The sequence below is a fragment of the Passer domesticus genome, chromosome 32, assembly GCF_036417665.1.
Source record: "Passer domesticus isolate bPasDom1 chromosome 32, bPasDom1.hap1, whole genome shotgun sequence".
NCBI lineage: Eukaryota > Metazoa > Chordata > Aves > Passeriformes > Passeridae > Passer > Passer domesticus.
This window is the reverse complement of record NC_087505.1, coordinates 2,396,186-2,423,595: the sequence shown is the minus strand read 5'-3', so window position 1 is coordinate 2,423,595 and position 27,410 is coordinate 2,396,186. Positions and strand designations below refer to the sequence as shown.

At 61.1% G+C, this 27,410-nt stretch overlaps 4 protein-coding genes across 6 annotated transcripts; 3 read left to right on the top strand and 1 right to left on the bottom strand.

Moving 5' to 3' along the window:
* The first annotated feature begins 4,350 nt into the window (after positions 1-4,350).
* Positions 4,351-12,817, top strand: HDGF (heparin binding growth factor). Of its 2 annotated transcripts, none has more exons than XM_064401477.1 (6): positions 4,351-4,785; positions 9,867-9,943; positions 10,030-10,168; positions 10,257-10,433; positions 12,233-12,423; positions 12,516-12,817. In XM_064401477.1, the coding sequence occupies exons 1-6, from the start codon at positions 4,699-4,701 to the stop codon at positions 12,520-12,522; spliced, it is 678 nt and encodes a 225-aa protein (XP_064257547.1). In that variant the 5' UTR covers positions 4,351-4,698; the 3' UTR covers positions 12,523-12,817. The 2 variants fall into 2 exon arrangements, with proteins under 2 accessions (XP_064257547.1, XP_064257546.1); XM_064401476.1 differs by having other exon boundaries at positions 12,230-12,423.
* A 995-nt stretch (positions 12,818-13,812) lies between these two features.
* Positions 13,813-16,123, top strand: MRPL24 (mitochondrial ribosomal protein L24). 2 transcript variants are annotated; one of them, XM_064401479.1, is made up of 6 exons: positions 13,813-13,897; positions 14,788-14,971; positions 15,054-15,149; positions 15,230-15,333; positions 15,409-15,539; positions 15,620-16,123. In XM_064401479.1, the coding sequence occupies exons 2-6, from the start codon at positions 14,792-14,794 to the stop codon at positions 15,754-15,756; spliced, it is 648 nt and encodes a 215-aa protein (XP_064257549.1). In that variant the 5' UTR covers positions 13,813-13,897; positions 14,788-14,791; the 3' UTR covers positions 15,757-16,123. The 2 variants fall into 2 exon arrangements, with proteins under 2 accessions (XP_064257549.1, XP_064257550.1); XM_064401480.1 differs by having other exon boundaries at positions 13,838-13,897; positions 14,791-14,971.
* A 55-nt stretch (positions 16,124-16,178) lies between these two features.
* On the bottom strand, positions 16,179-19,998 carry METTL25B (methyltransferase like 25B). Its single transcript, XM_064401475.1, has 7 exons — positions 19,816-19,998; positions 19,515-19,624; positions 18,818-19,102; positions 18,681-18,743; positions 17,940-18,607; positions 16,481-16,668; positions 16,179-16,376 (listed from the first exon to the last, which is right to left on the bottom strand). The coding sequence occupies exons 1-7, from the start codon at positions 19,859-19,861 to the stop codon at positions 16,195-16,197; spliced, it is 1,542 nt and encodes a 513-aa protein (XP_064257545.1). The 5' UTR covers positions 19,862-19,998; the 3' UTR covers positions 16,179-16,194.
* Positions 19,999-20,895: 897 nt separating this feature from the next.
* ISG20L2 (interferon stimulated exonuclease gene 20 like 2) lies at positions 20,896-24,814 on the top strand. The gene is given in 4 exon segments (XM_064401478.1): positions 20,896-21,229; positions 21,232-21,341; positions 23,349-23,549; positions 24,387-24,814. Coding segments are annotated over 4 exon segments (696 nt in total). The 5' UTR covers positions 20,896-20,979; the 3' UTR covers positions 24,522-24,814.
* Positions 24,815-27,410: the final 2,596 nt, after the last annotated feature.

Below are 27,410 nucleotides of genomic sequence, written 5' to 3'. Positions count from 1 at the left end.
CCAAACGCAGCCCCCTGCTGCTGGATGGAACGCAGGAGGCCTGGCTGGTAGCCGGGTTATCCTCCCCGCACTTTGCTCATTTTTGGTTTGACGCTTTTGACCTCCTAATTTCTCGTTCTGGCCTTAATAAAGCAGCGAGCTGGGCTGGAATTTGGGTCCCAGCAGGCAGGGGAGCGATTGCAGAGCTGGTGTGAGGTACCAGCACAAGTAATTAAAGCAAAATGCAGATAAGCGAGCGTGTTCTGAACCCTGGGTGGTTTGGAGCGGTGCGAAATCCAACGTGCCACCCCTCCTGGCTGAGGAGTGTTAAAAATACAGCATTAAAAATAGGCACCGAGGCCTTGGGGAGCGCCAGGAGGATTCCAGGAGCTGGGACACACGAGTTCCGTTTGCCCCATGTGAAAAAATGCCTGTTTTATGATCGGCTTTTCGCAAAAATTAAAATAAATATTACATATATTACGAAATTGTGCTGTATTGATTTTCGCAAGTAGTGTGTTAAATGTAGTTTTAAGTTATAACAATGTTAAAATAGAAACTGTGCTATGTAAGATACTTTTTTAAAGAGAAAAATAAAGTACTCGCACCAGATAGCAGCCACAAAACACCTAAATCTTTCCAAAAAAAGAATTTATTGCTCCCTTATCAGAAAAAAACTAACTTCTTCCTGCCTCACTCAGCCCTAAAGACGCCGTCAAGATTAAGAAGTTAACACTGACCAAACAAAATCCTTTGTTTAAACAGAATTTATACATTATTTAAATAGAATTTATATATCATGTATGAAATGTATGAATATGCAACAAACTATTACTTTTAAAAGTTAATAGTCTGTTAACGTGTGTCCTTTTTCAGGCTTATTTTACCCAGAAAAAGGTACCTGAACCATCCATAACTCTTTGTTGTCTATTACCCTAACCCTAATTGTCCACATATTTATTACTCTCATTTCATTACTATTTTTATAACCATTTTATAACTATTAACCTTTTAAAGTTTTAAAAACAAGTTATTGGCATTTTTCACAAGAAGAAGTTAACACCGACCAAACAAAATCCTTTGTTTAAACAGAATTTATACATTGGTTAAATAGAATTTATACATCATGTATGAAATGTATGAATATGCAACAAACTATTACTTTTAAAAGTTAATCCTCTGTTAACGTGTGTCCTTTTTTAGGCTTATTTTACCCAGAAAAAGGTACCTGGACTGTCCCTAACTCTTTGTTTTTATTGTCTCATATTATCCTAAAGCTCATTGTCCAAATTTCTATTACACTCATTTCATTACTATTTTTATAACCATTTTATAACTGTTAAACTTTTAAATTTTTTTAGCTTTAACATTTTAGCTTTTTTTTTTTTCACAAATCCTTGTTTCCCTCCTCCCTTTTCCATTTTTCCCTGGCAGGTGGAGATTCCTGGATTCCCAGAACAGCAGAGATCCTGCCCTCAGCCCTGACCCTGTGGATTTTTTATTTGCATTATTCCTTATTTATTTGTATCATTTGCAGCTCGTTAGGAGAAATTAAGCCAAAGAAAGCACAAGGGGATGGAAAGAAAAGAGCCCAGCCCAGGAACCCCCACTGCCAGGTCAGGGTGGAGGTTCTGCTTTTACAAACAAATTAATCTGGGTTTAATCCCAGGTTTGGTTGGGACAGCGGCACCCAAACCGGGACTAAGGTGACAATTAATTGAAGGTGACAATTAATTTATTGAAGGTGACAATTAATTTATTTAAGGAGACAATTTATTTTATTATTTTATTTATTTTATGGGGCCCCACACTGAGGCCCAAACCTCCTCCCCAGGCATCCAGAGATTTTTCCAGAAATTTTCCCAGAGATTTTCCAGAGATTTTTCCAGAGATTTTACAGAGATTATTCCAGAGATTTTTCCAGAGATTTCCCCTGAACAATCCCAGCAGCTCCAGCCCAGGCTCTGCAGTTTCTAAAGAAAAATTCATTTTTCTGCTGGGGGTGAAGGGGGCAGCTTGGCCGAGGGGACCCTGTGTGGGCACCAAATCTTTGATTTTCTCTCTTTTCAAAGGCACTTCCATCACATATTCATCTGCAGCCAGGATAAGGGATTTTAGGGATGCTGCTACACGGGGTTTACATCATTTTATGCTGGGTTTTGCCCTGGTTTGCACATTTTGCACTGTTTTACGTGGTTTCACCATGTATTTTACAAATTTGGCATAGCTTTACATTGGTTTTGCACTGCCTCACAGTATGGCATTGGTTTAAAACCAGTTTTGCACTTTTTTATATATATTTATGCCAGTTTTGCACTGTTTTATGCCAGCTTTGCACTGTTTTACATGTTTTTTACACCATTTTGGTGCTGTTTTACACTGGTTATTTACAGTTTTTTACACAGTTTCACCGTGTGTGTTGTTGTACAGCAAATTTGACATAGCTTTACACTGGTTTTGCACTGCCTCAAAGTATTGCATTGGTTTAAAACCAGTTTTGCACTGTTTTATGTATCTTTATGCCAAATTTGCACTGTTTTACACCATTTTATGCCAGTTTTGCACTGTTTTACAGGGGTTTGCACCATTTTGGTGCTGTTTTACACTGGTTATGAAATGTTCTACACCCTTTTTTCGTGGTTTCACATTATAGTTTTGCACTGGTTTACATTTTTACATATCTTTGTGCCAATTTTGCACTGTTTTACAGGGGTTTGCACCATTATGGTGCTGTTTTATACTGGTTATGAAATGTTTTACACCCATTTTTTGTGGTTTCACATTATAGTTTTGCACTGGTTTACATTTTTACATATCTTTATGCCAATTTTGCACTGTTTTACAGGGGTTTGCACCATTATGGTGCTGTTTTATACTGGTTATGAAATGTTTTACACTCATTTTTTGTGGTTTCACATTACAGTTTTGCACTGTTGACATGTTTTTTACATATTTTTATGCCAATTTTGCACTGTTTTACAGGGGTTTGCACCATTTTGGTGCTGTTTTACACTGGTTATTTACAGTTTTTTACACAGTTTCACCGTGTATGTTGTTGTACAGCAAATTTGACATAGCTTTACACTGGTTTTGTACTGTGTCACATCACTTTTGCACTGTTTTGCACTGGTTTAATACCAGTTTTGCAATGTTTTACATATCTTTATGCCAATTTTGCACAGTTTTGCACCATTTAATGCCAGTTTTGCACCGTTTTACATGGTTTTGCACTGTTTTACATGTTTTTTACACCATTTTGGCACAGTTTTATACTGGTTATGAAATGTTTTACACCCATTTTTTGTGGTTTCACATTACAGTTTTGCACTGTTTACATGTTTTTTACATATCTTTATGCCAATTTTGCACTGTTTTACAGGGGTTTGCACCATTTTGGTGCTGTTTTACACTGGTTATTTACAGTTTTTTACACAGTTTCACCGTGTATGTTGTTGTACAGCAAATTTGACATAGCTTTACACTGGTTTTGCACTGCCTCAAAGTATTACATTGGTTTAAAACCAGTTTTGCACTGTTTTATGTATCTTTATGCCAACTTTGCACTGTTTTACACCATTTTATGCCAGTTTTGAACTGTTTTACATGTTTTTTTACAGCATTTTGGTGCTCTTTTACACTGGTTATTTTCAGTGTTTTACACTGTTTTACACCTGTTTTTCATATTATAGTTTTGCACTGTTTTATATGTTTCTTACACCATTTTGGTGCTGTTTTACACTGGCTATGCACTGTTTTACACGTTTCTTACACCATTTTGTGCTGTTTTACACTGGTTATTTACAGTGTTTTACACTGTTTTACACCTGTTTTTCACATTATAGTTTTGCACTGTTTTATATGTTTCTTACACCATTTTGGTGCTGTTTTACACTGGTTATTTACAGTGTTTTACACGTTTCTTACACCATTTTGGTGCTGTTTTACACTGGTTATTTACAGTGTTTTACACTGTTTTACACCTGCTTTCCACATTACGGTTTTGCACTGCTTCACATACTTTGTACCCCATTTTTGTGCTGTTTTACCCTCATTTCGCATGCCTTTCCCCCCCTCTCCCTCTATTTTACATCCATTTCTCCCTCTCTAACACCCCATTTAAACCCGTCCTACACCGAGCCCATGGCCCTGCTGTCACCCCCCCGTCCCCCAGGGCCACCTACAGCCCGGGCTCGCACCAAAACAACAGCCACAAAACATATTTTTGGGTGGTTTTTTGGATTTTTTTATTTTTGGGCTGCCGGGTGCGCGCACGGCGCCGTGGGCGGGCGGCGCGGGTGCGCGCCCAGGCAGCGCCAGCGATCGCCGAGCGCATCCACCGGCAGCGGGAGGAGGAGGAGGAGGAGGAGGAAGGGGAAGGGTGGTTGGGGGGTGGGGGGGGGTGGCGGAGGGAGGGAGCAATTGAATTTCAAACACAAACAACCGCATGGGGCTCGGGCCCTCCGCCGCTGCGCCGCGCCGCCGCTGACCCCGGCGCCCGGGGGGCACAGCCGCCGCTGCCTCCGCGCCTCCCCTTTTCGGATTTTTCAGGGTTATTTTTTTTTTTCTTTTTTTCTTTTTTTTTTTTTTTTTTTGAGGGGGGGTTTATTTTTGGTTTTGCCTCCCAAACTTCATCCCCCCAACCCCCCCCCCCTCCTCCCCTCCCCCACCCCCCCCTCCCCCCGCCCGCTCCCCCGGTCCCGGGAGGAGCCGCCAGCTAAGATGTCCCGGTCCAACCGGCAGAAGGAATACAAATGCGGGGACCTGGTTTTCGCCAAGATGAAGGGTTACCCGCACTGGCCTGCCCGGGTAAGGAGCTGGGTGAGGGGTGGGGGTGCCATGGGACCGACCCCCCCCCCTTTTCCCGGTGCTCCCCGTTGCATAACGCGGTGCCCCGGGATGGGGGAAGGGGCGCGCCGGGGTCGGGCTGCCCCCGCGGGCCGGCGGGGGGCTGTGTCCGCTCGGGGGTCAGCCTTCGGTGCCCCCCGCTCCCCTCCGCCGGGGCCGGGGTCCAACTTTGCCGCTGCCTTATGTAAGGCCGGGCCCGGCGCGCTCGGGGGTTACTCGGTACCGGCCTTTGGGGAGGCGCTTTCGGGACGTTTCCTTGGGTTTGGGGTGGATTTTATATATTGGAAACAACGTCCCGGACTCCCCCGGGCCCTTTTTTTGCGCTGTTTATTCATTTATCTCCCTGCGGGGCCGGGTGTGGGGGGGGGTCACGGGTGGGGACCGCGTGGCTTCTGCCACCCCCTTGGGGACCGGCGGCGGAGCACGAGGCTGGGCCAGCCCGGGGTGACCCCTCCTCCCCGGTACCGGGGGTGGGGTCCCTGTTCCACCTCGAGACCCCCTGGAGGGGCCGGGTCGCCCCCCCGGTGATGGTTTGGGGGGCACAGGGTGGGTGGGTTTCCACCGGCGGGTCCCCCCCGAGCGTGTCCCCCCGGCTCTCGGTGGCCTCGCCACGGGTGCCAGGGAGAGGTGGCAGCGCTGGCCGGGAGTTTGGCTGTGGGAAATCGATGGAATTACTGAGGACTTAGGACGGGGGGGAAGGGGGGGTCCAGGCCCCGCCGGTGTCCCCCGGAGGGTCCCGGGTGTCCCTGAGGGGGGGTCGTGCCATGAGCCCGGGACCCCTGGGATGAACCCGGGCCCGTGGGCAGCCCTGGCTGCACAACACGCTGGTTATTTTTAAGCGGTTGATGATGCAGTTTAAAATTTCCTTGGAGTGTTTCCCCCCCCAACACACACACACCACACGCTCCCCTCACGGCCTTGCCGCGAAGGGCACTGGGGCTGTGCCTGGCACCCCCAAACTGAGCGCCAAAAGGCAGCAATGGGGCGACGGGCTTTAAAGGCCGACCATCCCCCTGTGTCCCCCCCTCCTTCCCCTCCCGGATTTGAATAACTTTTGTTTGGTTTGTCGGCTTCTGGCGGGGAGGCCGGGAGGGGGTTGGGAGCCGCTCGGATTATTTGGCAGCGGCCTCCCAACGCGCATTTGAAAGCGGCTTGGCGAGGAGGAGCCACAGGGATCCCTGCGAGCCCCGCTTCCACCGCCGCCTGCCTTTCCCCGGGGGGCCCGGCCGCCTTCCCCCGGCCCCCGGGGCTCCAGAGCCTCGTGTCGGGCTCGGCTCCCCAATTAACGCCGGCCCCGCTCGCGTTTCCCACCCCACACCATCAGGTTTTGGGGTGCTGGGGCAGGCAGGGAATGGGAATTGGGCAGGTTTGATCCAAGGGGGGGGTTTGATCCAGCCCTCCCCGCCGTGACTAATCAGGCAGGGCTTGCCCGTGACTAATCAGGTGCTGTGATGAAACGTTACCCGGCCACGCGTGGCGTTTGCTGGGATATTTGTTTCCAGCCAGGTGTGGCTGGAGCTGAGAGATAGGGGAAGAAATGCAGGGGGAAAGGTTGTTCCCCTGGCCCATTCCCCAGCACCAGCAGCTCAGTGGAAACCTCCCCCTGAGAGGGGCAGCGTTAAACAGAGGGGAAACTGAGGCACGACAGTGTAGAGATGAGTCGCTGGCAGCTGGAGGATGAGGCTTGCCTCCCTTTTCCTCTCACCCTTTCTCTGCAGGGTCCCTTATGCCAGAGCCTGGTTTTTGGTGCTTCCCTGCCAGATCTGCAGGCCCTGTTTGTACAGAGCCCTGGGACAGCCCGGGAGCACGGCAGGGGATGAGGCAGCATGTCACACAGGATCCTGGCACCACTGACATCCCCCTCCCTGAGCATCTCCTGTTCCCCTTTCCTGAGCATCTCCTGTTCCCCTGGCTGTCCCTGGGGTCAGGATCCTGGCACCACTGAAATTCCCCCTCCCTGAGCATCTCCTGTTCTCCTTTCTGTGCTGTGAGGTCAGGCTTCTACTACCGTTGAAATCCCCCTTTCCTGAGCATCTCCTGTTCTCCTGGCTATGCCTGCTGGCCATTCCGGGTAATTTGGTGCCCGGTGCCAGCCTGGTGCTGGGATGGGGCCCAGTGGTGGCCCCAGGGCTGAGGAGACCCCTGGGAATGGGACTCAGGACCCCCAGCCAGTGCATGTGCCCCCTCCATGTACTTCATCGACCGTGTGTGACCCACACGAGTTAATTCCATTAATTAATTAATTCCTCTTCCCGACAGCCAAGCCCTCGCTGCCAGCCTTGTCCTGCAGCGGGGAAACTGAGGCAGGGAGGGGGCTGACTCCAGCGCAGGGCAGGCTGCATCCAGCCGTGCTCCGTGGAGCCGTGGCAAAGGTGACGAGCAGAGCTTGGGGGCAGAGTCCAGAGCAGGGGTACGTGCCCGTCCCTCCCCTGCCACGCTCCAGAGCTTCCCCTCCTCGGGGATCTGTCCCTGCCCCTTTTCAGACCCCCTCAGCCCCTGGGTGCAGCTCCAGGCTGGGACACCAGTGAGTCCAGGCTGTGACACCAGTGAGTCCAGGCTGTGACACCAGTGCCATTCGCAGGGGCTGGCATGGGGACAGAAATGGGCACCGTGGACTTTACCCTGGCACTGCAGCCCTGTCTCCCTGTGCTGCCACTGTCCAGCGAGCGACAGGGACGGACAAACAGACACGGGCCGTGACAGTGCCACCCAGCCCTGGGGCACTGTGGGCAGCCCAGGGTTTTGGGGTGGGTTTGCAGTGTCTGCACTATCGGTGTCCCCAGCGGGGTGTCACCCGTGTCCCGCACCCCAATCCCCGCCTGGCCGTGCAGATAGAGCCACCACATCCCCCGGGGGTGCAGGAGGGGCTGATAAAGGGCTGGCAGCGAGGGGCTGGGCAGGGAATCCCGCTGCCGGGGGTCCCAGCTGTCCCACGGAGCCCCTTGGTTCCTGGGTTGGGGACAGTGACACAGGGCAGAGCTGCCTGGGCTGCCTTTCCTTGGGGAAGGAGATCTGGAAGCTTGCTGGGGGATCTCCATCAGGGTCCTGGCCCTGTCCAGGCCTGGTGGGGGGGTCTGGGTTCCATGTCCTTGCCTGGGGGGCCCTGGGGCTGATGGCACATTGTGGCAGGAGTGACCTGCAGGAAGGTGGCCTGGGGGAAGTGCCATCCCCGGGCTGGGCTGGGCTGGGCTGGTGGCCGCCCCTCTGAGTCACATCATCCCCTCCTCCACCTTCGGTGCCACGCAGGGATGGAGCTGCTGCTCCCAGCTGCCACCATGGGCCAGGGTCCTGCTGGGGACTGTCCCTGCTCCTGGAATGTCCCCTGGTGGCATTGGGGCATGGCAGTGCCAGGAGCCCCAAGGCTCTGGGTGGGTGGGAGCACTTCAATCCTGAAACATCCCCTGGTGCAGGGCCTGGATGCCCCAAACCACATTTGGGCAGTGGGGATGGCACAAAGGCACGTCCCACCCAGGAGTGGGACATCCCACCAAGCCTCCAGCGCATCCTGGTGCCCGTCCCAGTGCCCCATCCCCTCCATCTGCCCCGGGGCTGTGCCAGCATTGCCCCTCAGCACAGGGACCAGTGCTGGCCCCATCCCCAGCTCTGCGAAGGAAACCAGGAGGAACTCTTGGCCAGATCCACCCTGTCACAGGCCCTGCTGGCTGGGGAAACTGAGGCTGGGCGAGCTGTGGGGGTCATGGTGACTTAGGGAAGGTTGTGCCATGAGTCAGCAGAGGGCTGGGAGCGGGACCTGGCATCCCGGCCGTCCCTGCTGGCACTTCCAGCCCGGTGACGTGCTGGCGCCTGCCCCGAGACCCCCACCCGCATCCTCCTTCGGCTCCTTCCACCTCCCTTGGAGGTTTTCTCGGGGAATTTATGGCTGCTGGCTGCAGGGGGGGTTATTTTTAGCTGCTATAAAAAGCAGCCGGAGTTGCTTTCGCTCCCTTCCCGCTTGGCGCCTCGGGATTATTCACGCTCGGTGGAGCAGCACCTGCCTGTGGGCTTGGCACCGCCTGCTGCGTGACCCCAGAGCCCTCGCCAGGCTGTCCCCTTGTCTGGTGACCCCGTTTTGGCCAGGGTGTCCCCCCCAGGCACCCCAATCCCATTGCTGGCCCCGGCTGGGGGCGATGCCTGTGGCACCGCTGGCAGCGCCTGAATTTGCTGAGTGTGACTGAGCTGGTCTAGACTGGAGCTTAAGGGAGAGGGGGTGGGAGAAGGGCAGCCCTGCTGGCCCCCACACCTGGGGGCACCTTGGGGGCACAGCCTCTTGTTCTGCTGAGCACTTCTTGCCAGCACTGTCTCCAGAAATAGCCTGGGGGGTGCAGGAGGGGCTGAGAAAGGGCTGGGGCTGGCAGGAGTGGGCTGTGCAGGGAATCCCACTGCCAGGGGGTCCCAGCTGGGGGGGATTCCCAAGGAATTCTCCTTTCCTGAGCTGTGCCCATGGACAGGACACTGGAGGGGGTGGGTGGGGGGATATCCTGGGGTCTGAGGGGCTGTGGCACTGGTGGCAGTGCCTGAATTTGCTGAGTGTGAATGAGCTGGTCTAGACTGGAGCTTAAGGGAGGAGGGGAGCCCTGCTGGTCCCCACACCTGGGGGGCACCTTGGGGGCACAGCCTCTTGTTCTGCTGAGCACTTCTTGCCAGCAATATCTCCACACAGTGGGGGAATTGCCAAGGAATTCTTTCCTGAGCTGTGCCCATGGATAGGACACTGGAGGGGGTCGTGGGGGGATGTTCTGGGGTCTGAGGGGCTGTGGCACCACTGGCAGTGCCTGAATGTGCTGGGTTTGTCTGAGCTGGTCTAGACCGGAGCTTAAGGGGGTGAAGGGGTGGGAGAAGGGCAGCCCAGTGGGTACTCACTTGTTCTGCTGAGCATTTCTTGCCAGCACTGTCTCCAGACAGTGGGGGAATTCCCAAGGAATTCTCCTTTCCTGAGCTGTGCCCATCACAGGACACTGGAGGGATGGGGGGGCTGTCCTGGGGTCTGAGGAGCCGCAGGGGTCTCTGCCCTCTCCTCTCACCCTGTCCTTTGTGTCACACAGATTGATGAGATGCCAGAAGCTGCAGTCAAATCCTCCTCCAATAAGTACCAAGTCTTCTTCTTCGGGACCCACGAAACGTGAGTGGGAGCTGGGGCTCACGGTGAGGTTGGGAGAGGTGAGACCCCCCCCTGCTCCCACCCCTCACCGTTTTCCCCTGGCACAGGGCATTCCTGGGGCCCAAAGACCTCTTCCCCTACGAGGAGTGCAAGGAGAAGTTCGGGAAACCCAACAAGCGGAAAGGGTTCAGCGAAGGCCTGTGGGAGATCGAGAACAACCCCACGGTCAAAGCCTCCGGCTACCAGGTGGGTGACGAGCTGGGGGGGCTCCATCCCACCTCCCCCCGCCATTCCTCCTCCCTGGGGGCCCCCTGTGACCCCCCCGTGCCCACAGCCCACCCAGAAGAAGAGCTGCCCCGAGGCGGCCGAGCGGGAGCCGGAGGGGGACGGGGAGAAGAAGGGCAACGCCGAGGGCAGCAGCGACGAGGAGGGGAAGCTGGTGATCGACGAGCAGTCCAAGGAGAAGAACGAGAAGGGAGGGATCAAGAGGAAAGCTGAGGATGCTTTGGAGGTACTGGGTGGGCTGGGCAGGGCTGGGGGTGCTGGGGGCTGGAGGTGGGGATGTTGGGGACAGGGGATGGGGATGTTGGGGACAGGGGATGTTTGGGACAGGGGATGGGGATGCTGGGGACAGGGGATGCTGGGGACAGAGGACAGGGAGTGGGAATGTTTGGGACAGGGGATGTTGGGGACAGGGGATGGGGATGCTGGGGACAGGGGATGTTTGGGACAGGGATAAGGATGTTGGGGACAGGGAATGGAGATGTTTGGGTCAGGGAATGAGGATGTTTGGGACAGGGGCTAGGGATATTTGTTTTGAGACAGGGTTTGGGGATGTTTGGTACAGGGTCAGGGGATGTTGGGGACAGGGAATGGACATGTTTGGGTCAGGGGATGTTTGGGATAGGGGATGGAGATTTTTGGGTCAGGGGATGTTTGGGACAGGGATAGGGATGTTGGGAACGGGATTTTTGGGACAGGGCTTGGGGATGCTGGGCTCAGGGAATGGAGATGTTGGGGTCAGGGAATGGAGATGTTTGAGACGGGGATATTGGGGACAGGGGATAGAGATTTTTGGGTCAGGGGATGTTTGGGACAGGGATAGGGATGTTGGGGATGGGATTTTTGGGACAGGGGCTGGGGATGTTTGTTTGGGACAGGATTTGGGGATGGTGGGGACAGGGGATGTTAGGGACAGGGCATGTTGGGGAAAAGGGATGTTGGGGACAGGGATAAGGATGTTGGGGACAGGGAATGGAGATTTTGGGGACAGGGGATGTTTGGGACAGGGGCTAGGGATATTTGTTTTGAGACAGGGTTTGGGGATATTTGGGACAGGGGATGGGGATGTTTGGTACAGGCTCAGGGGATGTTGGGGACAGGGAATGGACATGTTTGGGTCAGGGGATGTTAGGGATAGGGGATGGAGATTTTTGGGTCAGGGGATGTTGGGGACAGAGGACAGGGAGTGGGAATGTTTGGGACTGGGGCTGGAGATGCTGGGGATGTTGGGGACAGGGGATGTTTGGGACAGGGTTTGGGGATGTTTGGGACAAGGAATGGCGATGTTGGGGACAGGGGTTGTTGGAGTCGGGGAATGGAGATTTTTGGGTCAGGGGATGTTTGGGACGGGATGGAGGTGCTGGGGACAGGGATAGGGATGTTTGGGACAGGGGATGGGAGTGTTGGGGACAGGGAATGGAGATGTTTGGGTCAGGGAATGTTTGGAACAGGGATAGGGATGTTTGGGACGGGATTTTTGGAACAAGGGCTGGGCATATTTGTTTGGGACAGGACTTGGGGATGTTTGGGACGGGGAATGGAGATGTTGGGGTCAGGGGATGTTTGGGACAGGGATAGGGATGTTAGGGATGGGATTTTTGGGACAGGGGATGTTTGTTTGGGACAGGATTTGGGGATGTTTGGGGCAGGGAATGGAGTTGTTGGGGTCAGGGGATGGAGATTTTTGGGTCAGGGGATGTTGGGGTCAGGGTATGGAGTTTTTGTGTTGGGATGTTGGGGACAGGGAATGGAGATGTTGGTTTCAGGGGATGTTTGGGACAGGGATAGGGATGTTTGGGACAGGGGATGGGGATGTTGGGGACAAGGAATGGAGATGTTGGGGACAGGGGATGGAGATGCTGGGGACAGGGGATGTTTGGGACAGGGGCTGTTTGGAATGGGGATGTTGGGAACAGGGGCTGGGGATGTTTGGGACAGGGAATCTTTGGAATGGGGATGTTGGGGACAGGGAAGGGGATGTTTGGGACAAGGCCTGGGCTGACCTGAGTTCCCCCCTGCCCCCAGCAGGACTCCCCCAAACGCCCCAAGGACGCAGAGGGGCAGGAAGGGGACAAGAAGGTGGCCAACGAAGAGACCCCCAAGGAGGAGCCCAAAGCCAACCCAGGAGAGGGGGACAAGAACAGCGACGCCGCCGACACACCGGCCACCAACGAGGCCAAGCAGGAGGGCAAGGAGGAGGTCAGAGACCACAAGGAGAGGTGAGCCTGCTGCTGTGAGCCCTGTCCCCACAGCCTCCAGGTGTTGGGGGCGGCTCTGACGAGAGCCTGGCTCTCTTCTTGACCTCTCACAGCCTGTAGTGGCTTCCCTGGCGAGCTGATCCTCCCCTGCTGGCTCCTGGGTGCTGCCCCACGCCGGCGCGTCGCGTCCGCAGCTCCGGACGAGAGAAACCACACCCCAACAAGGAAATTTCCAAAAGAGAGAAAAAACTACAAAAAAATTCAAAAGAAAAAAAAAAGAGGAATGCAGAGCAGCCCGGTACTGCCCCCAGCGCTGCGTGCCTGCCCTGCCGTGGGCACACCACGCTTTGTGTTAGAGATTCCTGGGGGCTCAGCTGGTGATTTGAAATAAAAGCGAATCTTGCCTTTTTAAAAAGTGCTTGTGGGACCTGGCTTAGCCCCTGGACCCTCCTGCGTGGGAGGTTTGGGGACCTCTTGGGCTGTCAGAGCCCCTCTGGGGTGGGGGGAGTGAGCACATCGGGGAGAGGAGGTAAAATAGGAACTGCAGAATCACAGAATGGGACACAGAATGATCAAATCTTACTGCTGGCCCCGCACACAACACCTCAAAGTGCCAGCATTGTCTAAATATTAAGGATTATGGAATATCCTGAGCTGGGAGGGACCCCATCGAGGTCTGGCCTTGCACAGGACACCCCAAAATGCTCCCAATACCAGTGTCCTAGAGCATTGTCCAAGCACTCAGGTTCTGTGCTGGAATGGTGGAATATCCTGGGCAGGAAGGGACCTGTCAGAATAATGAAGTCTCGCTCTGGATCCTGCACAGGACACCCCAAAATGCTCCCAGTCCCAACCTCCTAGAGCATTGTCCAAGCCCTCAGCTTTGGTGCTGGAATAGTGGAATATCCTGAGCAAAAAGTGACCCAGCAGGATAATCAAGTGTTGCTCTGGGCCCTGCACAGGACACCCCAAAATGCTCCCAGTCCCAACCTCCTAGAACACTGCCCAAGCACTCAGTTTTTAGGCTGGAAGAGTGGAATACCCTGAGCAGGAATAATCAGGATAATCGAGTCCTGCTCTGGACACCCTAAAATCCCCTCCTGTGCCCGAGGGCCGTGTCCAAACTCCCCTTGAGCTGTGCCAGCCTCAGGCCGTGCCCGCTCTCGGCCGCTCTGTCCCACACACAGCCCGGCCAGGACAGGCCAAACCAGGCCGGCTCCCGGCAGAGGGGACAGCACAGACCGTCCCTTGTCCCTGAGCCGGCCGCGGGGGCAGGAAGGGCAGCGGCAGAAGATGGAGCCGAGGCCGGACTACAGCTCCCGGCAGCCGCTCACCGCGGGCCGGGGCTGCGGCCTGGCTGTGGGGCCGGAGGGGTGGCGGGACTACCGCTCCCGGCGTGCCCCGCGCCAGGACTACCGCTCCCGGCATGCTTCGCGCTAGGACTACAACTCCCGGCGTGCCCCGCGCGACCTCCACAGCGGCGGGAGCGGCGCGGGTGAGGGGGGCCGGGGCCGGGACCCCCGTGAGGGCTCCGCGGGGCTTTCCGGGGAACGGGGGGGCTTGCCGGGGCTTGGGGGCCTCGGGGGGCGGCCGGGGCTCTGCGAGACCCCTGGGTGTCGTTCCTGGTGGGGTGGAGGGGGTGTGTGAGCTGCGGGGTCCATTTGGGACGCAGCGGGGTGTTTGGGAGTCAGGGGGTGTTTGGAATCAGGGGGTCTTGGGGAATCAGGGGGTGTTTGGGAGTCAGGGGGGCCTTTGGGTGTCAGGGGATCTTTGGAATTAGGGGGTCTTTGGGGGTCAGGGGGTTTGGGAGTAATGGGGGTCTTTGGGAGTCAGGGAGGTCTTTGAGAGTAATGGGATCTTTGGGAGTTGGGGGTCTTTGGGAGTAATGGGGGTCTTTGGGTGTCAGGGGATCTTTGGGAATCACGAGGTCTTTGGGAGTCAGGGAGGTGTTTGGGGGTCAGGGGTCTTTGGGGAGTCGGGGGTCTTTGGGGAGTCGGGGGGTCTTTGGGAGTCAGGGGGTCTTTGGGGTATCCATGGGCCCCTCGGGGGTGGGGGGCTCTGCCCGTGTCCCTGTGCCCTGTGGGGGATTGAGCTCTGTGGGACCCCCGGGTGCTCTTGGGGGATGTTCCCCCCGGGAAAGGGGAAGGTGTCACTGTGTCTCTGCGGGGAGTGGGGGGCTCTGCGGCCCCCGAGTGGAAGGGGCTTTGCAGGACACCGGGGTCCCCTTTGTGTGGGGAGTGACAATCTGTGGGACCCCTTTCGTGGGGGGCTGCTCTGCCAGACGCTCCCATCCCCGTCAGAGGTGGCTGTGGGTGGGTGGGCTCTGCCGGACCCCCGGGTGTAGGGGAGGCTGAGGGGCGTCCACAGAGCCCTCCCTGCCCGCAGCAGCATGCGGCTCTCGGTCCTGCTGAGCGCGGCGCGGCCGCGGCTGCCCCGGGGCTACCGGCACGGCACGTGGCCCCCCGACTCCACGGCCGCCCGGCTCCGCAACCCGCCGGGCCAGCGCCGCCGCAAGGTCTTCGTGGAGCCCGTGGCCAAGGACGACTGGAAGGTGTTCAAGGGTGACACGGTGAGGCTCGCCCTCCCCGGGGTGCCCCCCGCGGCTGGCAGCCGGGCTGGGGGTCCCAGCTGCGCCCCTCTCTCCTCTGCAGGTGCAGCTGCTGGCCGGGAAGGACGCGGGCAGGCAGGGCATGGTCACGCAGGTGGTGCGAGAGCGCAACTGGGTGGTGGTGGAAGGGCTGAACACGGTGAGGCCGCGGCAGGGGGCTCTGTGGGGGGAGGCTGGGGGGCCCACGGGCCGTGCGTGACCCCCGTGCTGCCCTCGCAGCACTTTCGCTACGTCAACCGCACGGCCAAGTACTCGGGCTCCTACATCGCCAGCGAGGCGCCGCTGCTGCTCAGCCAGATCTGCCTGGTGGACCCCGAGGACCGGTAAAGCCTGGTGGGGGGTGCTGGGGGGACCCCCCAGCCTCAGCCCTGCGCCTCGCCAACGCCCCGTGCCCGCAGGAAGCCGACGGAGGTGGAGTGGAGGTACACGGAGCAGGGCGAGCGCGTGCGCGTGTCGCTGCGCAGCGGCCGCATCCTGCCCGTGCCCCCGCAGCCGCGCCGGGACGGCGTCGTCCCCGAGCAGTGGATCGGTGAGAGGGGTGCCACGGGGGGCTGGGGGCACGCGGCGGGGGACACGGAGGGGCTCAGCGCTGTCCCCTTGCCCCCGCAGATGGCCCCAAGGACACGTCGGAGGAGGACGCGCTGGCCAAGACGTACCGGCCGTCGCTGAAGACCTTCGAGGAGGAGATCATGGATGCCATGGGCATCGTGGAGACACGGCGGGCCAAGAAATCCTACTGGTATTGACTGGGGGAGCTGGGAGCCCCCCCAGCCAGCCCAGGAAATCCTACTGGTATTGACTGGGGGAGCTCAGAGCCCCCCCAGCCAGCCCAGGAAATCCTACTGGTATTGACTGGGAGAGCTGGGAGCCCCCCAAGCCAGGCTAAGAAATCCTACTGGTATTAAGTGGGAGAACTGGGAGCCCACCCAGCCAGCCCAGGAAACCCTACTGGTGTTAACTGGGAGCCCCCCGAGCCAGGCCAGGAAATCCTACTGGTATTAACTGGGAGAGCTGGGAGCACCCCGAGCCAGGCTAGGAGATGCTACTGGTGTTAACTGGGGGAGCTGGGAGCCCCCCGAGCTGGGCTCTGCAATAAACACCCCCTGGATTTGCTGTTTGCAGTGCGCAGTGCTTTTGGTGTGGCACAGACTCACACCCAGCCCTGGAGTGTAAAAATGCTGGGTTTATTGTGGGTTCTGCCCCTCCCTGGGGGACTCTGCTTCCTCCAGCTCCTCATCCTCGCTGCTGTGCCCATCCTCAGTGTCCTTGGCCAGCGCTGTGTCCAGCGGGGTGCGTGCGGCCACCAGCACCAGGTTCCGCGGGGAGAACCGGGGGTTGAAGAGGGGCACCAGGGCACAGTGGAAACCTGGGAAAAAGGGAGAAAGGAGAGCTGGGAGAACGCACAGAGGGGTCCAGGGAGAGAGGAAGCACAAAGGGGAGGAGGGCCCTGGCAGCTGTGCCCATGCCCACCTTGCTCCCGCAGGTAGAGCAGGCGGTCCAGCAGGATGAGGGTCTCCACGGCAGGTGCCAGCAGCTGCCCCAGGGTGCAGAATGCCACCACCTTGTGCTGCTGCTCCAGCATGGCCCCCACAGCCCCCGAGTCCAGCGGGACCCCCGCTGGGTCCAGTCCCGCCAGGGACAGCCCCAGCTGGGCGTATCTGTCACAAAACAGAGGCAGGGGGGTCTCAGGCAGGATTCCCCCAACCCCACACTCATGAGGAGGGTCCCAAAAGGGGGTTTCCCCTCCCCAAACTCACTGTGGGGCCAGGAAAGGACACAGGAGGTTGACCCCACTCCCCAAACTCACAAGGAGAGTTCCAGAAAAGAGTCCTCCCTTCCCAAACTCATGAGGAGGGTTCCAGAAGGGAGTTCTCCCTCCCCAAACTCTGCAGGGCCAGGAAAGGACACAGGAGGTTGACCCCACTCATGAAGAGGGTCCCAAAAGGGGGTTCTCCCTCCCCAGTCTCACTGTGGGGCCAGGAAGGGACACAGGAGGTTGACCCCACTCCCCAAACTCCCAAGGAGAGTTCCAGAAAAGGGTCTTCCCTCCCAAACTCACGAGGAGGGTCCCAGAAAGGAGTCCCAGACTCACTGCAGGGCCAGGAGGGGACACAGGAGGTTGACCCCACTCATGAAGAGAGTCCCAAAAGGGGGTTCTCCCTCCCCAGTCTCACTGTGGGGCCAGGAAGGGACACAGGAGGTTGACCCCACTCCCCAAACTCCCAAGGAGAGTTCCAGAAAAGGGTCTTCCCTCCCAAACTCACGAGGAGGGTCCCAGAAAGGAGTCCCAGACTCACTGCAGGGCCAGGAGGGGACACAGGAGGTTGACCCCACTCCCACTCTCAGGAAGAGGGTCCCAGAAGGGAGTTCTCCCTCCCCAAACTCACTGCAGGGCCAGGAGGGACACAAGAGGTTGACCCCACTCATGAAGAGGGTCCCAGAAGGGAGTTCTCCCTCCCCAGTCTCACTGTGGGGCCAGGAGGGGATACAGAAGGTTGACCCCATTCTCCAGACTCACAAAGAGAGTTCCAGAAAAGGATCCTCCCTCCCCAAACTCATAAGAAGGGTCCCAGAAGGGAGTCCCCCCCCGTCCCCAAACTCACAGTGGGGCCAAGAGGGGACACAGGAGGTTGACCCCATTCCCCACTCATGAAGAAGATCCCAAAAGGGGGTTCCCTGTCCCCAGTCTCACTGTGGGACCAGGAGGGGACACAGGAGGTTGGCCCCACTCCCACATTCAGGAAGAGGATCCCAAAAGGGATCCTGTCCCCAAACTCACAAGGAGAGTTCCAGGAAAGGATCCTCCCTCCCCAAAGTCACGGGGGGCTAGAAAAGGATCCTCCCTCCCCAAGCTCAGGCAGGGCCAGCAGAAAGGGCTCACTGGGGACCACCAGGGGACACAGAAGGGGGTCCCCACGGCCACACTCACTGGGGGAAGCTGAGGGTGTGTGCCTTCCTGCCCGGCTGCAGGCCCAGGTGCCTCTTGGCGGGCTCGGCGGCGCGGATCAGGCTCTCCAGCACGGCGCGGTAGCAGTGGGCACGCAGCTGGGCGCTGTCCCCGCGCAGCCGCCCCTGGTACTCCTCCAGGGCGTGGCACGCCACCTCCCGTGCCCGGTAGGACAGCTGGTGGCCCGGCAGTGCCGCCACCGAGGCGCTCAGCGGGTAGCCAGGGGGCTGCTGCGGGGCCGTCGACAGCTTCATGTAGCAGCAGCCCACCAGGGCCACGGCAGCCACGGCGGGGCTGCGGGCGAAGTGGCACAGCAGGGCAGGGCTGAGGTCCCCGCAGGCGTGCAGCCCCGTCACCAACACCCTCTCCCCGTCCTCAGAGCCCCCCGGGCCCCCCAGCGGGTTCCGCGCGGCTGGGCCGGCTCCTGGGGGGTCGGGGGGCAGCAGGAACTCCCCCCAGGGAGCTGCGGGGTCCAGGCGGCCGGCGACGTGCTGGGGGGCACGGGGGGTGAGGGGGCGAGCGCGGGCCTTGCCCAGCTCCCGCAGCAGCTCGCGGTCGAAGCGCTCGGCCAGCCCCACCAGGCGCCCGTCGCTCTCCACCGCAGTGACCCCCAGCCCCAGGCCGAAGGCCAGCAGCCGGGACAGGTGGCCCTGGGGGGGGACACGAGCTCAGCAGGGCCGGGGGATCCCCTGGGACCCCCCCTCAGTGTCCCCTCTCTCTTACCTGCCCCGCCCCGACGTCCACCACGCGCTGGCAGCCGGTGGCGCGGCTCAGCCGCCGCAGCAGCTGGGGGGAAAGGGGGGCTCTTAGGGGGCTGGGGGGCAGCTGGGGGGGCTCGGGGCACAGCCGGGGGCACCCACCTTGCCCAGGCGCTGGATCTCGTGCTGCTTCTTGGGCTTGACGTGGCGGCGCAGCAGCGGGTGCAGCCCGGAGCTCTGGCACGGCGGGCACGGCGGGCACGGGCAGCCCCGGGGGAAGGCCAGGGCGCGGGCAGCGGCGGCAAAGGCCAGCAGGGACAGCGGCCAGGCAGCCCCCGGGCCCCCGGAGCCCCCCAGGAGCCCGGCCAGCTGCACGGGGGTGGCACTGGCCAGGGCGGGCTGCCAGGCTGCGGGCAGCTGTGCCCACAGGTCCTCGGTGAAGAAATCCTGAGGGGAGCGGGGTCAGGGAAAACAGCCTGGGGGGCACAGCCTGGGGAGGGCACAGCTCTGGGGTGGCACAGCCCAAGGGACACAGCCTGAGGGTACATCTCAGGGGACACTGTCAGGGGGACAGTCCAGGGGGACACAGCCCGGGGGGGTCACAACTCAGGAGACACAGTCTGGGGGACACAGTCCAGGGGGACACAGTCCAGAGGGCACAGCCTGGGGGTGGCACAGCCCAAGGGACACAGCCTGGGGGTGCAGGTTGGGGGACACAGCCCTGGGGGCACAGCTCAGGGGGCACAGCCCAAGGGGACACAGGCCTGGGGGACAGCTTGGTGGGCACAGCCCGGGGGGCACAGCTCGGGGGTCATATCTCAGGGGGGTCACAGCCCGGGGACAGCTCGGGGACACTCACAATGACGAAGGCGTCGAGCAGGGGCCGGTACAGCGTCAGCAGGCGGATGATGTCGGCGGCTCGCCGCTGCTCCGGGCCCTGCGGGGCGCCAGGGGCGGCCATGGCGGCTCCTGGGGGGCACGGCGGCGTCACCCCGGCACTGTGAGCTCACCCCGGCACTGCCGCCCCTCCCCGGCTCTGTCCATGCCGGTCAGCGCCCGCGTGACGTCATCATCACCCCGCCGTGACGTCACGCGGCTGTGGCACCACTTCCCCCCCCCAACCCCACCGAGGCGCCCCCCGGAGCCGTGACGTCACTCACCCCCGGGCACCCGTGACGTCACCGGGCCGGCCGGGACACCGGGCATGTCGTCGCCGGTGCTGCCTGACGTCGGTCTGACGTCATCGCACGCGTCACGCGGACGCCGCGCGCCCCTCAGCGCCCGGCGCCGCCGAGTTCCCGCCGCAGCGCGCGCGCTTACGGCGTCACTGCCGGTACCGGGCCGGCCGCGTGTTTCCCGGGAATTTCCGGTTCCGGGACGCGGAGGTGAGGGGGGTTTGCGGGTGAGACCGGGGGGTCTCCGGTACCGGGAGTCCCGGGGGTCCCGGGGGTCGGGTACTACCGGTACCGGGGGTCGGGCACTGCCGGTGCCGGGGTCCCGGGGGTCGGGCACTGCCGGTACGGGGGATCGGGCATTGCTGGTACCGGGGATTGGGGGTTCCCGGTACCGGGGGTCCCGGGGGTCGGGCATTGCCGGTACGGGGCGGTCGGGGATTGCCGGTACCGGGAGTCTCCGGTACCGGAGTTCCGGGAGTCCCGGGGGTCGGAGATTGCGGGTACCGGGGGTCGGGCATTGCCGGTACCAGGGCTTGGGGGTTCCCGGTACCGGGGGTCCCGGGGGTCAGGGGTTCCCGGTACCGGGGGTCGGGCATTGCCGGTACCGGGGGGTCGGGGGTTCCCAGTGCTGGGAGTCCCAGGGGTCAGGCATTGCCGGTACCGGGGGTCGGGCATTGCCGGTCCCGGGGGTCGGGGTTGCCGGTACCGGGTGTCCCGGGGGTCAGGGGTTCCCGGTACCGAGACCCCCACCACCGAGCCCCTCTCCTCCCCGCAGCAGCCCCGCCATGGACGATCTGATCCTCAACCTGGACTTCGCCGCGCCCGAGCGCCGCCAGAAGAAGGAGCCGGGCAGCCAAAAGCACCGGAGCTTCGTGCGGCGCCGCCGGGAGCTGGAGCGCCGCGGCGTGCTGCGCCACAAGCAGCTCCCGCCGGCGGCACCGGGCCGGCCCCGCCGCGCCCGGGCACGGCGCTCGGGGGCCAAACCCCCGAAGGAGAACGGCACCGCCGGGCCGGTACCCCAGAACCAGACGGGGAGGGTGGGGAAGGCTCGGGGCGCGGCTGGCAGTGCCCCCCCGGTACCCCAGAACTGTGCCAGGAGCAAGGAGAAGGCTCAGGGCACGGCTGGCAGTGCCCCCCTGGTACACCAGAATGGCTCTACCGGCCCTGGTGCCCCCGCTCAGAGCAAGAAGAAGGTTCAGGGGGTGGCTGGCAGTGCCCCCGTGGTACCCCAGAACCCCACTAGGAGCAAGGAGAAGGCTCAGGGCACGGCTGGCAGTGCCCCCCCCGGCGCCCCACAAGCTGGTGGCCATGGACTGCGAGATGGTGGGCACGGGCCCCGGCGGGCGCTGCAGCGCGCTGGCCCGCTGCAGCGTGGTCAGCTACGAGGGGGACGTGCTGTACACCGCTTCGTGCGGCCCGAGGAGCCCGTGGTGGACTACCGCACCCGCTGGAGCGGCGTGCGCCCGCGGCACATGGCCACCGCCGCGCCCTTCCGCACCGCCCGGCAGCAGGTCGGGCACCGGGACGGGCACGGGGATAGGGGATGGGATGGGGATGGGGATGGGGATGGGATGGGATGGGGATGGGGATGGGATGGGGATGGGGAAGGGATGGGGATGGGATGGGATGGGGAAGGGGATGGGGAAGGGGATGGGATGGGGATGGGGATGGGGATGGGGATGGGGATGGGATGGGGATGGGATGGGGATGGGGATGGGGAAGGGATGGGGATGGGGATGGGGATGGGATGGGATGGGGAGGGGGATGGGATGGGATGGGGATGGGGATGGGGATGGGGATGGGGATGGGGATGGGATGGGATGGGATGGGGATGGGATGGGATGGGGATGGGGAAGGGATGGGGATGGGGATGGGGATGGGGATGGGATGGGGAAGGATGGGGATGGGATGGGGATGGGATGGGATGGGGATAGGGAAGGGATGGGGATGGGGATGGGATGGGGATGGGGAAGGGGAAGGGGAAGGGATGGGGATGGGGATGGGGATGGGGATGGGGAGGGGATGGGGATGGGGATGGGGATGGGGATGGGGATGGGGATGGGATGGGGAAGGGATGGGGATGGGGATGGGGATGGGGATGGGGATGGGGAAGGGGATGGGATGGGGATGGGGATGGGGATGGGGAAGGGATGGGGATGGGGATGGGGATGGGGATGGGGATGGGGATGGGGATGGGGAAGGGGATGGGATGGGGATGGGGATGGGGATGGGGAAGGGATGGGGATGGGGATGGGGAGGGGATGGGGAAGGGATGGGGATGGGATGGGATGGGGATGGGGAGGGGGAGGGGATGGGGATGGGGATGGGGATGGGGATGGGGATGGGGAGGGGGAGGGGATGGGGATGGGGATGGGGATGGGGATGGGGAAGGGATGGGGATGGGGATGGGATGGGGATGGGGATGGGGAAGGGATGGGGATGGGGATGGGGAGGGGATGGGGAAGGGATGGGATGGGATGGGGATGGGGAGGGGGAGGGGATGGGGATGGGGATGGGGATGGGGATGGGGAAGGGATGGGGATGGGGATGGGATGGGGAGGGGATGGGGATGGGGAAGGGATGGGGATGGGGAAGGGATGGGGATGGGGAAGGGATGGGATGGGGATGGGGATGGGATGGGGATGGGGATGGGGATGGGGATGGGGGGTGGTGGGCACACAGCGGGGGCTGCAGCTGTGGGGAACGCAGGGCTGGGCTCTGGGGACGCCAGGGTGTGGGGGGCTGAGCCCTGCAGGGTAGGGGGGGGACAATCCCTGTGCCCCAGAGGGGAGGGGGGACAATTTCTGTGCTCCTGGGACAATTCCTGTGTCCCACAGGGCAGCAGGGACAATGCTTGTGCTCCTGGGACAGTCCCTGTTCTCCTGGGACAATTCCTGTGCAATCCCACAGGGCAGGTGGGGACAATGCCTCTGTCCCCCAGGACACAGGGGGACAATCTCTGTGGCTCCCACAGAGCAGTGTGGGGACAGTCCCTGTGCCCCAGGGACAATGCCTGTGCTCCTGGGACAGTCCCTGTGCCCGCCAGAGCAGGGGGGACAGTCCCTGAATCCCTGAGTCCCACAGAGCAGGGGGGACAATCCCTGTGCCCTACTGGGCAGAGGGGACAATCCCTGTGCACCAGAGGGGAGGGGGGACAATTCCTCTGTCCCATGGGATGGAGGGGACAATGTCTGTGCTCCTGGGACAATCCCTGTGCCCCTGGGACAATCCCACAGGGCAGGGGGGGACAATGCCTGTGGGGCAAAGGGATTGTCCCTGGGGCCCAGGGATTGTTGCCCCCTGTCCTGTGGGACACAGGGATTGTCCCCAATTGCCCTGGGGGGGTCAGGGATTGTCCCTGGAGCACAGGGATTGTCCCCCCTGCCTTGGGGGACACAGGGATTGTCCCCACACCCAGTCACCCCCACAGCTCTGCCCCCATTCCTGGGGGGGGGCAGACTCTTCCCCCGGAGCAGGGGTGGCACTGCCAGGGGTCTCACCCCCCTGCTCTCCTGCAGGTTCTGAAGATCCTGGCTGGGAAGGTGGTGGTGGGCCACGCCATCCACAACGACTTCAAGGCCCTGCACTACTGCCACCCCAAAGCCCTGACCAGGGACACGTCGCAGATCCCGCTGCTGAACCGCAGGGCTGGCTTCCCCGAGAACGTGGCCATCTCCCTGAAGCGCCTCACCAAGGCCCTGCTGAACCAGGACATCCAGGTACCCCGGGGCTGGGGAGCCCCTGCACCCCGCCAGGGACACCCTGGGGAGGGAAGGGGGGAGTCTGAGGCTGCCAGTCCTGGAGCAAGGCAGCCCTGTGCCTCAGTTTCCCTTCTCTGGAAAGGGAGAACCCTCAGCTCAACTCCTACAGCCTCAGGAGTTGGTTTTGGTTTTGTTTTTTTTCCCTTTATGCACACCCCACAGTGTTGCCTGCATCTCCCCATTTTTTTCCTGTATCCCCAAATTTCCCTATATTCCCCTAAGCTCTCTGCATCCCTCCAGAGCTTCCTGTACCCCAAATTTGCCTGCAGCCCCCTGGAGCTGCCCATGTGCCCTGACCCACCCCAAATCATGCAGCTCAACCCCTGCAGCCTTGGTTTCATTTTTTCTGCTCTTTTTCCTTTATGCACACCCCACTGTGTTGCCTGCATCTCCCCAGTTTTCTCCTAAATCTGCCTGTACTCCCCTAAGCTCCCTGCATCCCCCAGAGCTTCCTGTACCCCCAAATCTGCCTGCACCCCCAAATCTGCCTGCATCCCCCCATTCTGCCTGCACCCCCAAATCTGCCTCATCTTCCTGCATCTGCCTGCCCCCCCAGAGCTGCTGGCATCCCCCCAATCTTCCTGCAGCCCCCCAGGGCTGCCCACATGCCCTGAGCCACCCCAAATCCTGCACCCCAAATCCCCCTGCACGCCCTCAGCTCCCTGCAGCCCCCCACCCTTGCTGTGTGCATTGCCCCACAGCTGCCTGCACTGCCTGATCTCTGTACACCCCCCCTCCCAGTTCTGGCTGCCCCCCCAAACTGGGAGCTGAGCTAACCCGTGTCTGTGCCCACAGGTGGGGAAGGGGGGCCACTCCTCGGTGGAGGACGCCCGAGCCACCATGGAGCTCTACAAGGTGGTGGAGGAGGAGTGGGAGCAGCACCTGCAGCAGAACCCGGAGCAGAATGACACCCTGGGGGGCTCAGAGTGACACCCCCAGCCTGGTCCTGCCTTTGGGGGGTGCTCAGAATGACACCCCCAGAGTGACACCAGAGTGACAGGTCTGGTCCTGCCTCTGGTGGGGGGCTCAGTGACACCCCCAGCCTGGTCCTGCCTTTGGGGGGTGCTCAGAGTGACACCCCCAGCCTGGTCCTGCTTCTGGGGGGGCTCAGAGTGACACCCCCAGAGTGACAGGTCTGGTCCTGCCTCTGGTGGGGCACACAGTGACACCCCCAGAGTGACACCAGAGTGACAGGTCTGGTCCTGCCTCTGGTGGGGCACACAGTGACACCCCCAGAGTGACAGGTCTGGTCCTGCCTCTGGTGGGGGGCTCAGAGTGACACCCCCAGCCTGGTTCTGCCTCTGGTGGGGCACACAGTGACACCCCCAGGCCTGGTCCTGCCTCTGGGGGGGCTCAGAGTGACACCCCCAGAGTGACACCAGAGTGACAGGCCCGGTCCTGCCTCTGGTGGGGGGCTCAGTGACACCCCCAGCCAGATCCTGCTTCTGGGGGGGGGGGGCTCAGAGTGACGCCCCCAGCCCGGTCCTGCCTCTGGGGGGTCCCACAGTGACGCCCCCAGCTCTGTCCTGCCCCTGGGGGGTCCCACAGTGACGCCCCCAGCCCTGTCCTGCCCCTCGAGGGTCCCGTGAGGGGCTGCCCTGTCCGTGCTGAGGAGCAGCCAGGTGCCACGTCCGTGTCCCCAAGCCTGTCGTGCCTTGTGCCGCTGTCCCCAGGACGTGGGCAGTGCCCGGCCCGGTGCCTTCCCCCCCACTCAGGGGGGGTCTCTGGGGTTCTGCACCCCCGGAACGCTTCGGGGCTGCTGCTGCTGATCTGGGGGTGCCCTTGGGGCATCCTGAGCGCAGCCGCCATCCCTGTGGGGCTGGGAGTGGAGCGGGCTCCTTCCCCCCAAAAAAACTACCTCTGTGAGCGCCGGGAGCTGCCGGGGGTTCGGATCCCTCGGCAAAGTCCCCGCTCAGCTCTGGGAGCTGCTTTAGGCTGGAGAAATTCCACCTTTTTGTGCAAGCAGCGGGATAAAGCCGGGCACGGCCCCATCCGCCTGCCCGACCCCCCCCCGTGCTGCCCCGGGGGACCCCGAGCCTTGACGAGAACTGCTTTGAACTGAAAGGTTTATGTGCAAAATCCTAATTAAAAAGAAATGATTGAAGAGCTCTTCCCTTCGGTGGGGACGAGGAGGAGCCCCCTGCCCCGGTGGGCGGGAGCGGGGGGTCCCTTACCGGGCCGTCACCCGGCACCCTCCGCCATCTGCTCTTCCTCCGCCTCCCCTTCCTGCCGGGGCCGAGCTGGCCCCTTCCCCGACCCCCCCGCACCCCGTTTTGTGCCCGGTGCTACCGGGAGCGGTGCCGGTGCCGAGCCCGGGCATCCCCCGCCCCCGCCGCGCGTCACTTTTTCCAGCCTTTCCTCGTGTTTACGTGGCTGCGCTTGGCTCGGGGCGCTGGAGCCCTAGGGAGGGTTTTGGGGGTGCAGCAGGAGGGGCCCTTCCTCCTTTTTTTGGGATAAAAAACAAGATTTGGGTCCCCCCGCAGCGCTGGGGAGAAACGCGGAGCATCCCCCGGGCCGGGAGCTTGCGGGGTCCCGGGGGTTCGTCCCTGCGGCCCGGGTGGGGGTGGGAAAAGCTGTCCGAGCCCCAAAAAGCAGAGGGAGGTGGGAGGGCGGAGGAGCAGGCGGGAGCCTTTGTGTCTGGGCTGGCTCTGGCGGTGATTAGGGGCTTCGCCGCGGTTATAAATGGCCGGTCGTTAAAGGGGTTTATGGCCCTGGAAATGAGAAGCAGCCGCCGGGCCCCAGCCCCCGGCGGGTGCGGGATGCGGGTCAGGGTCCGGGGACTGCTTCCATCTCACCCTGGGGTCCCTCCGGATGGGGCTGGGGCAGGGGGTGGCGTCCCGGGGCTGGGGAAGGGTCCTGGGCAGGGTCCTGGAGCTGAGTGAGGGTCCAGAACCAGGGCAGGTCCTGAGCTGAGTGAGGGTCTGGAACCGGGGCAGGGTCCTGGAACTGAGTGAGGGGCTGGGGCACGGCAGGGTTCTGAGCTGAGTGAGGGTCCTGGAGTTGAGTGAGGGTCCGGAACCAAGGCAGGTCCTGGACTGAGGGAGGGTCCTGGGCTGAGTGAGGGTCCTGGAACTGAGTGAGGGGCTGGGGCAGGGTCCGGAGCTGAGTGAGGGTCCGGGGCAGGGCAGGTCCTGGGCTGAGTGAGGGTCTGGAACCGGGGCAGGGTCCTGGAGCTGAGTGAGGGGCTGGGGCAGGGTCCTGAGCTGAGTGAGGGTCCAGAAGCAGGATCCTGAGCTGAGTGAGGGTCCTGAGCTGAGTGAGGGTCCGGGGCAGGGCAGGTCCTGAGCTGAGTGAGGGTCCGGAATCAGGGCAGGGTCCTGAGCTGAGTGAGGGTCCAGGACAGGGCAGGATCCTGAGCTGAGTGAGGGTCCGGGGCAGGGCAGGGTCCTGAGCTGAGTGAGGGGCTGGGGCACTGCAGGGTCCTGAGCTGAGTGAGGGTCCAGGACAGGGCAGGATCCTGAGCTGAGTGAGGGTCCGGGGCAGGGCAGGGCCCCGCCGGGGGGCACAGCGGAGCTCCCGGGGCACGTGGGCTCCCTCCCGCCCCACAGCCGGGGGTCCCTGGGCCGCGGGGCCGGGCCGGGCTCGGTCGCGCCGTCCAGCTGCGTTTCATTTCCGCAGCGGCCGCGGCCAGGGCCGGGGGGTGGGGGCTGCGTCCCGCCAGCTGGGGAGGATTTGTGGGGACAAGGGGCGTAGAACAGGGCTGACCTGCCCTTGCTCCGCTTCACCCCCCACAGAGGAGCCCCCCGATCTTCTCTCCCCAGTTGGGATGACCCCCAAAACTTCGGTACCCGACAGCCCCTCCCGGGCACCGGGGAGGGG

Coding starts and splice junctions, on each gene's coding strand:
- HDGF (XM_064401476.1), top strand. CDS start 4,699: ATGTCCCGGTCCAACCGGCAGAAGGAATACAAATGCGGGGACCTGGTT. Junction 9,944..10,029: donor TTCTTCGGGACCCACGAAAC/GTGAGTGGGAGC, acceptor CCCCTGGCACAG/GGCATTCCTGGGGCCCAAAG. Junction 10,169..10,256: donor TCAAAGCCTCCGGCTACCAG/GTGGGTGACGAG, acceptor CCGTGCCCACAG/CCCACCCAGAAGAAGAGCTG.
- MRPL24 (XM_064401479.1), top strand. CDS start 14,792: ATGCGGCTCTCGGTCCTGCTGAGCGCGGCGCGGCCGCGGCTGCCCCGG. Junction 15,334..15,408: donor CTGGTGGACCCCGAGGACCG/GTAAAGCCTGGT, acceptor CCGTGCCCGCAG/GAAGCCGACGGAGGTGGAGT. Junction 15,540..15,619: donor CGTCCCCGAGCAGTGGATCG/GTGAGAGGGGTG, acceptor TTGCCCCCGCAG/ATGGCCCCAAGGACACGTCG.
- METTL25B (XM_064401475.1), bottom strand. CDS start 19,861: ATGCCCGGTGTCCCGGCCGGCCCGGTGACGTCACGGGTGCCCGGGG. Junction 18,744..18,817: donor AGATCCAGCGCCTGGGCAAG/GTGGGTGCCCCC, acceptor CTTTCCCCCCAG/CTGCTGCGGCGGCTGAGCCG. Junction 16,377..16,480: donor GCTCTACCTGCGGGAGCAAG/GTGGGCATGGGC, acceptor CCTTTTTCCCAG/GTTTCCACTGTGCCCTGGTG.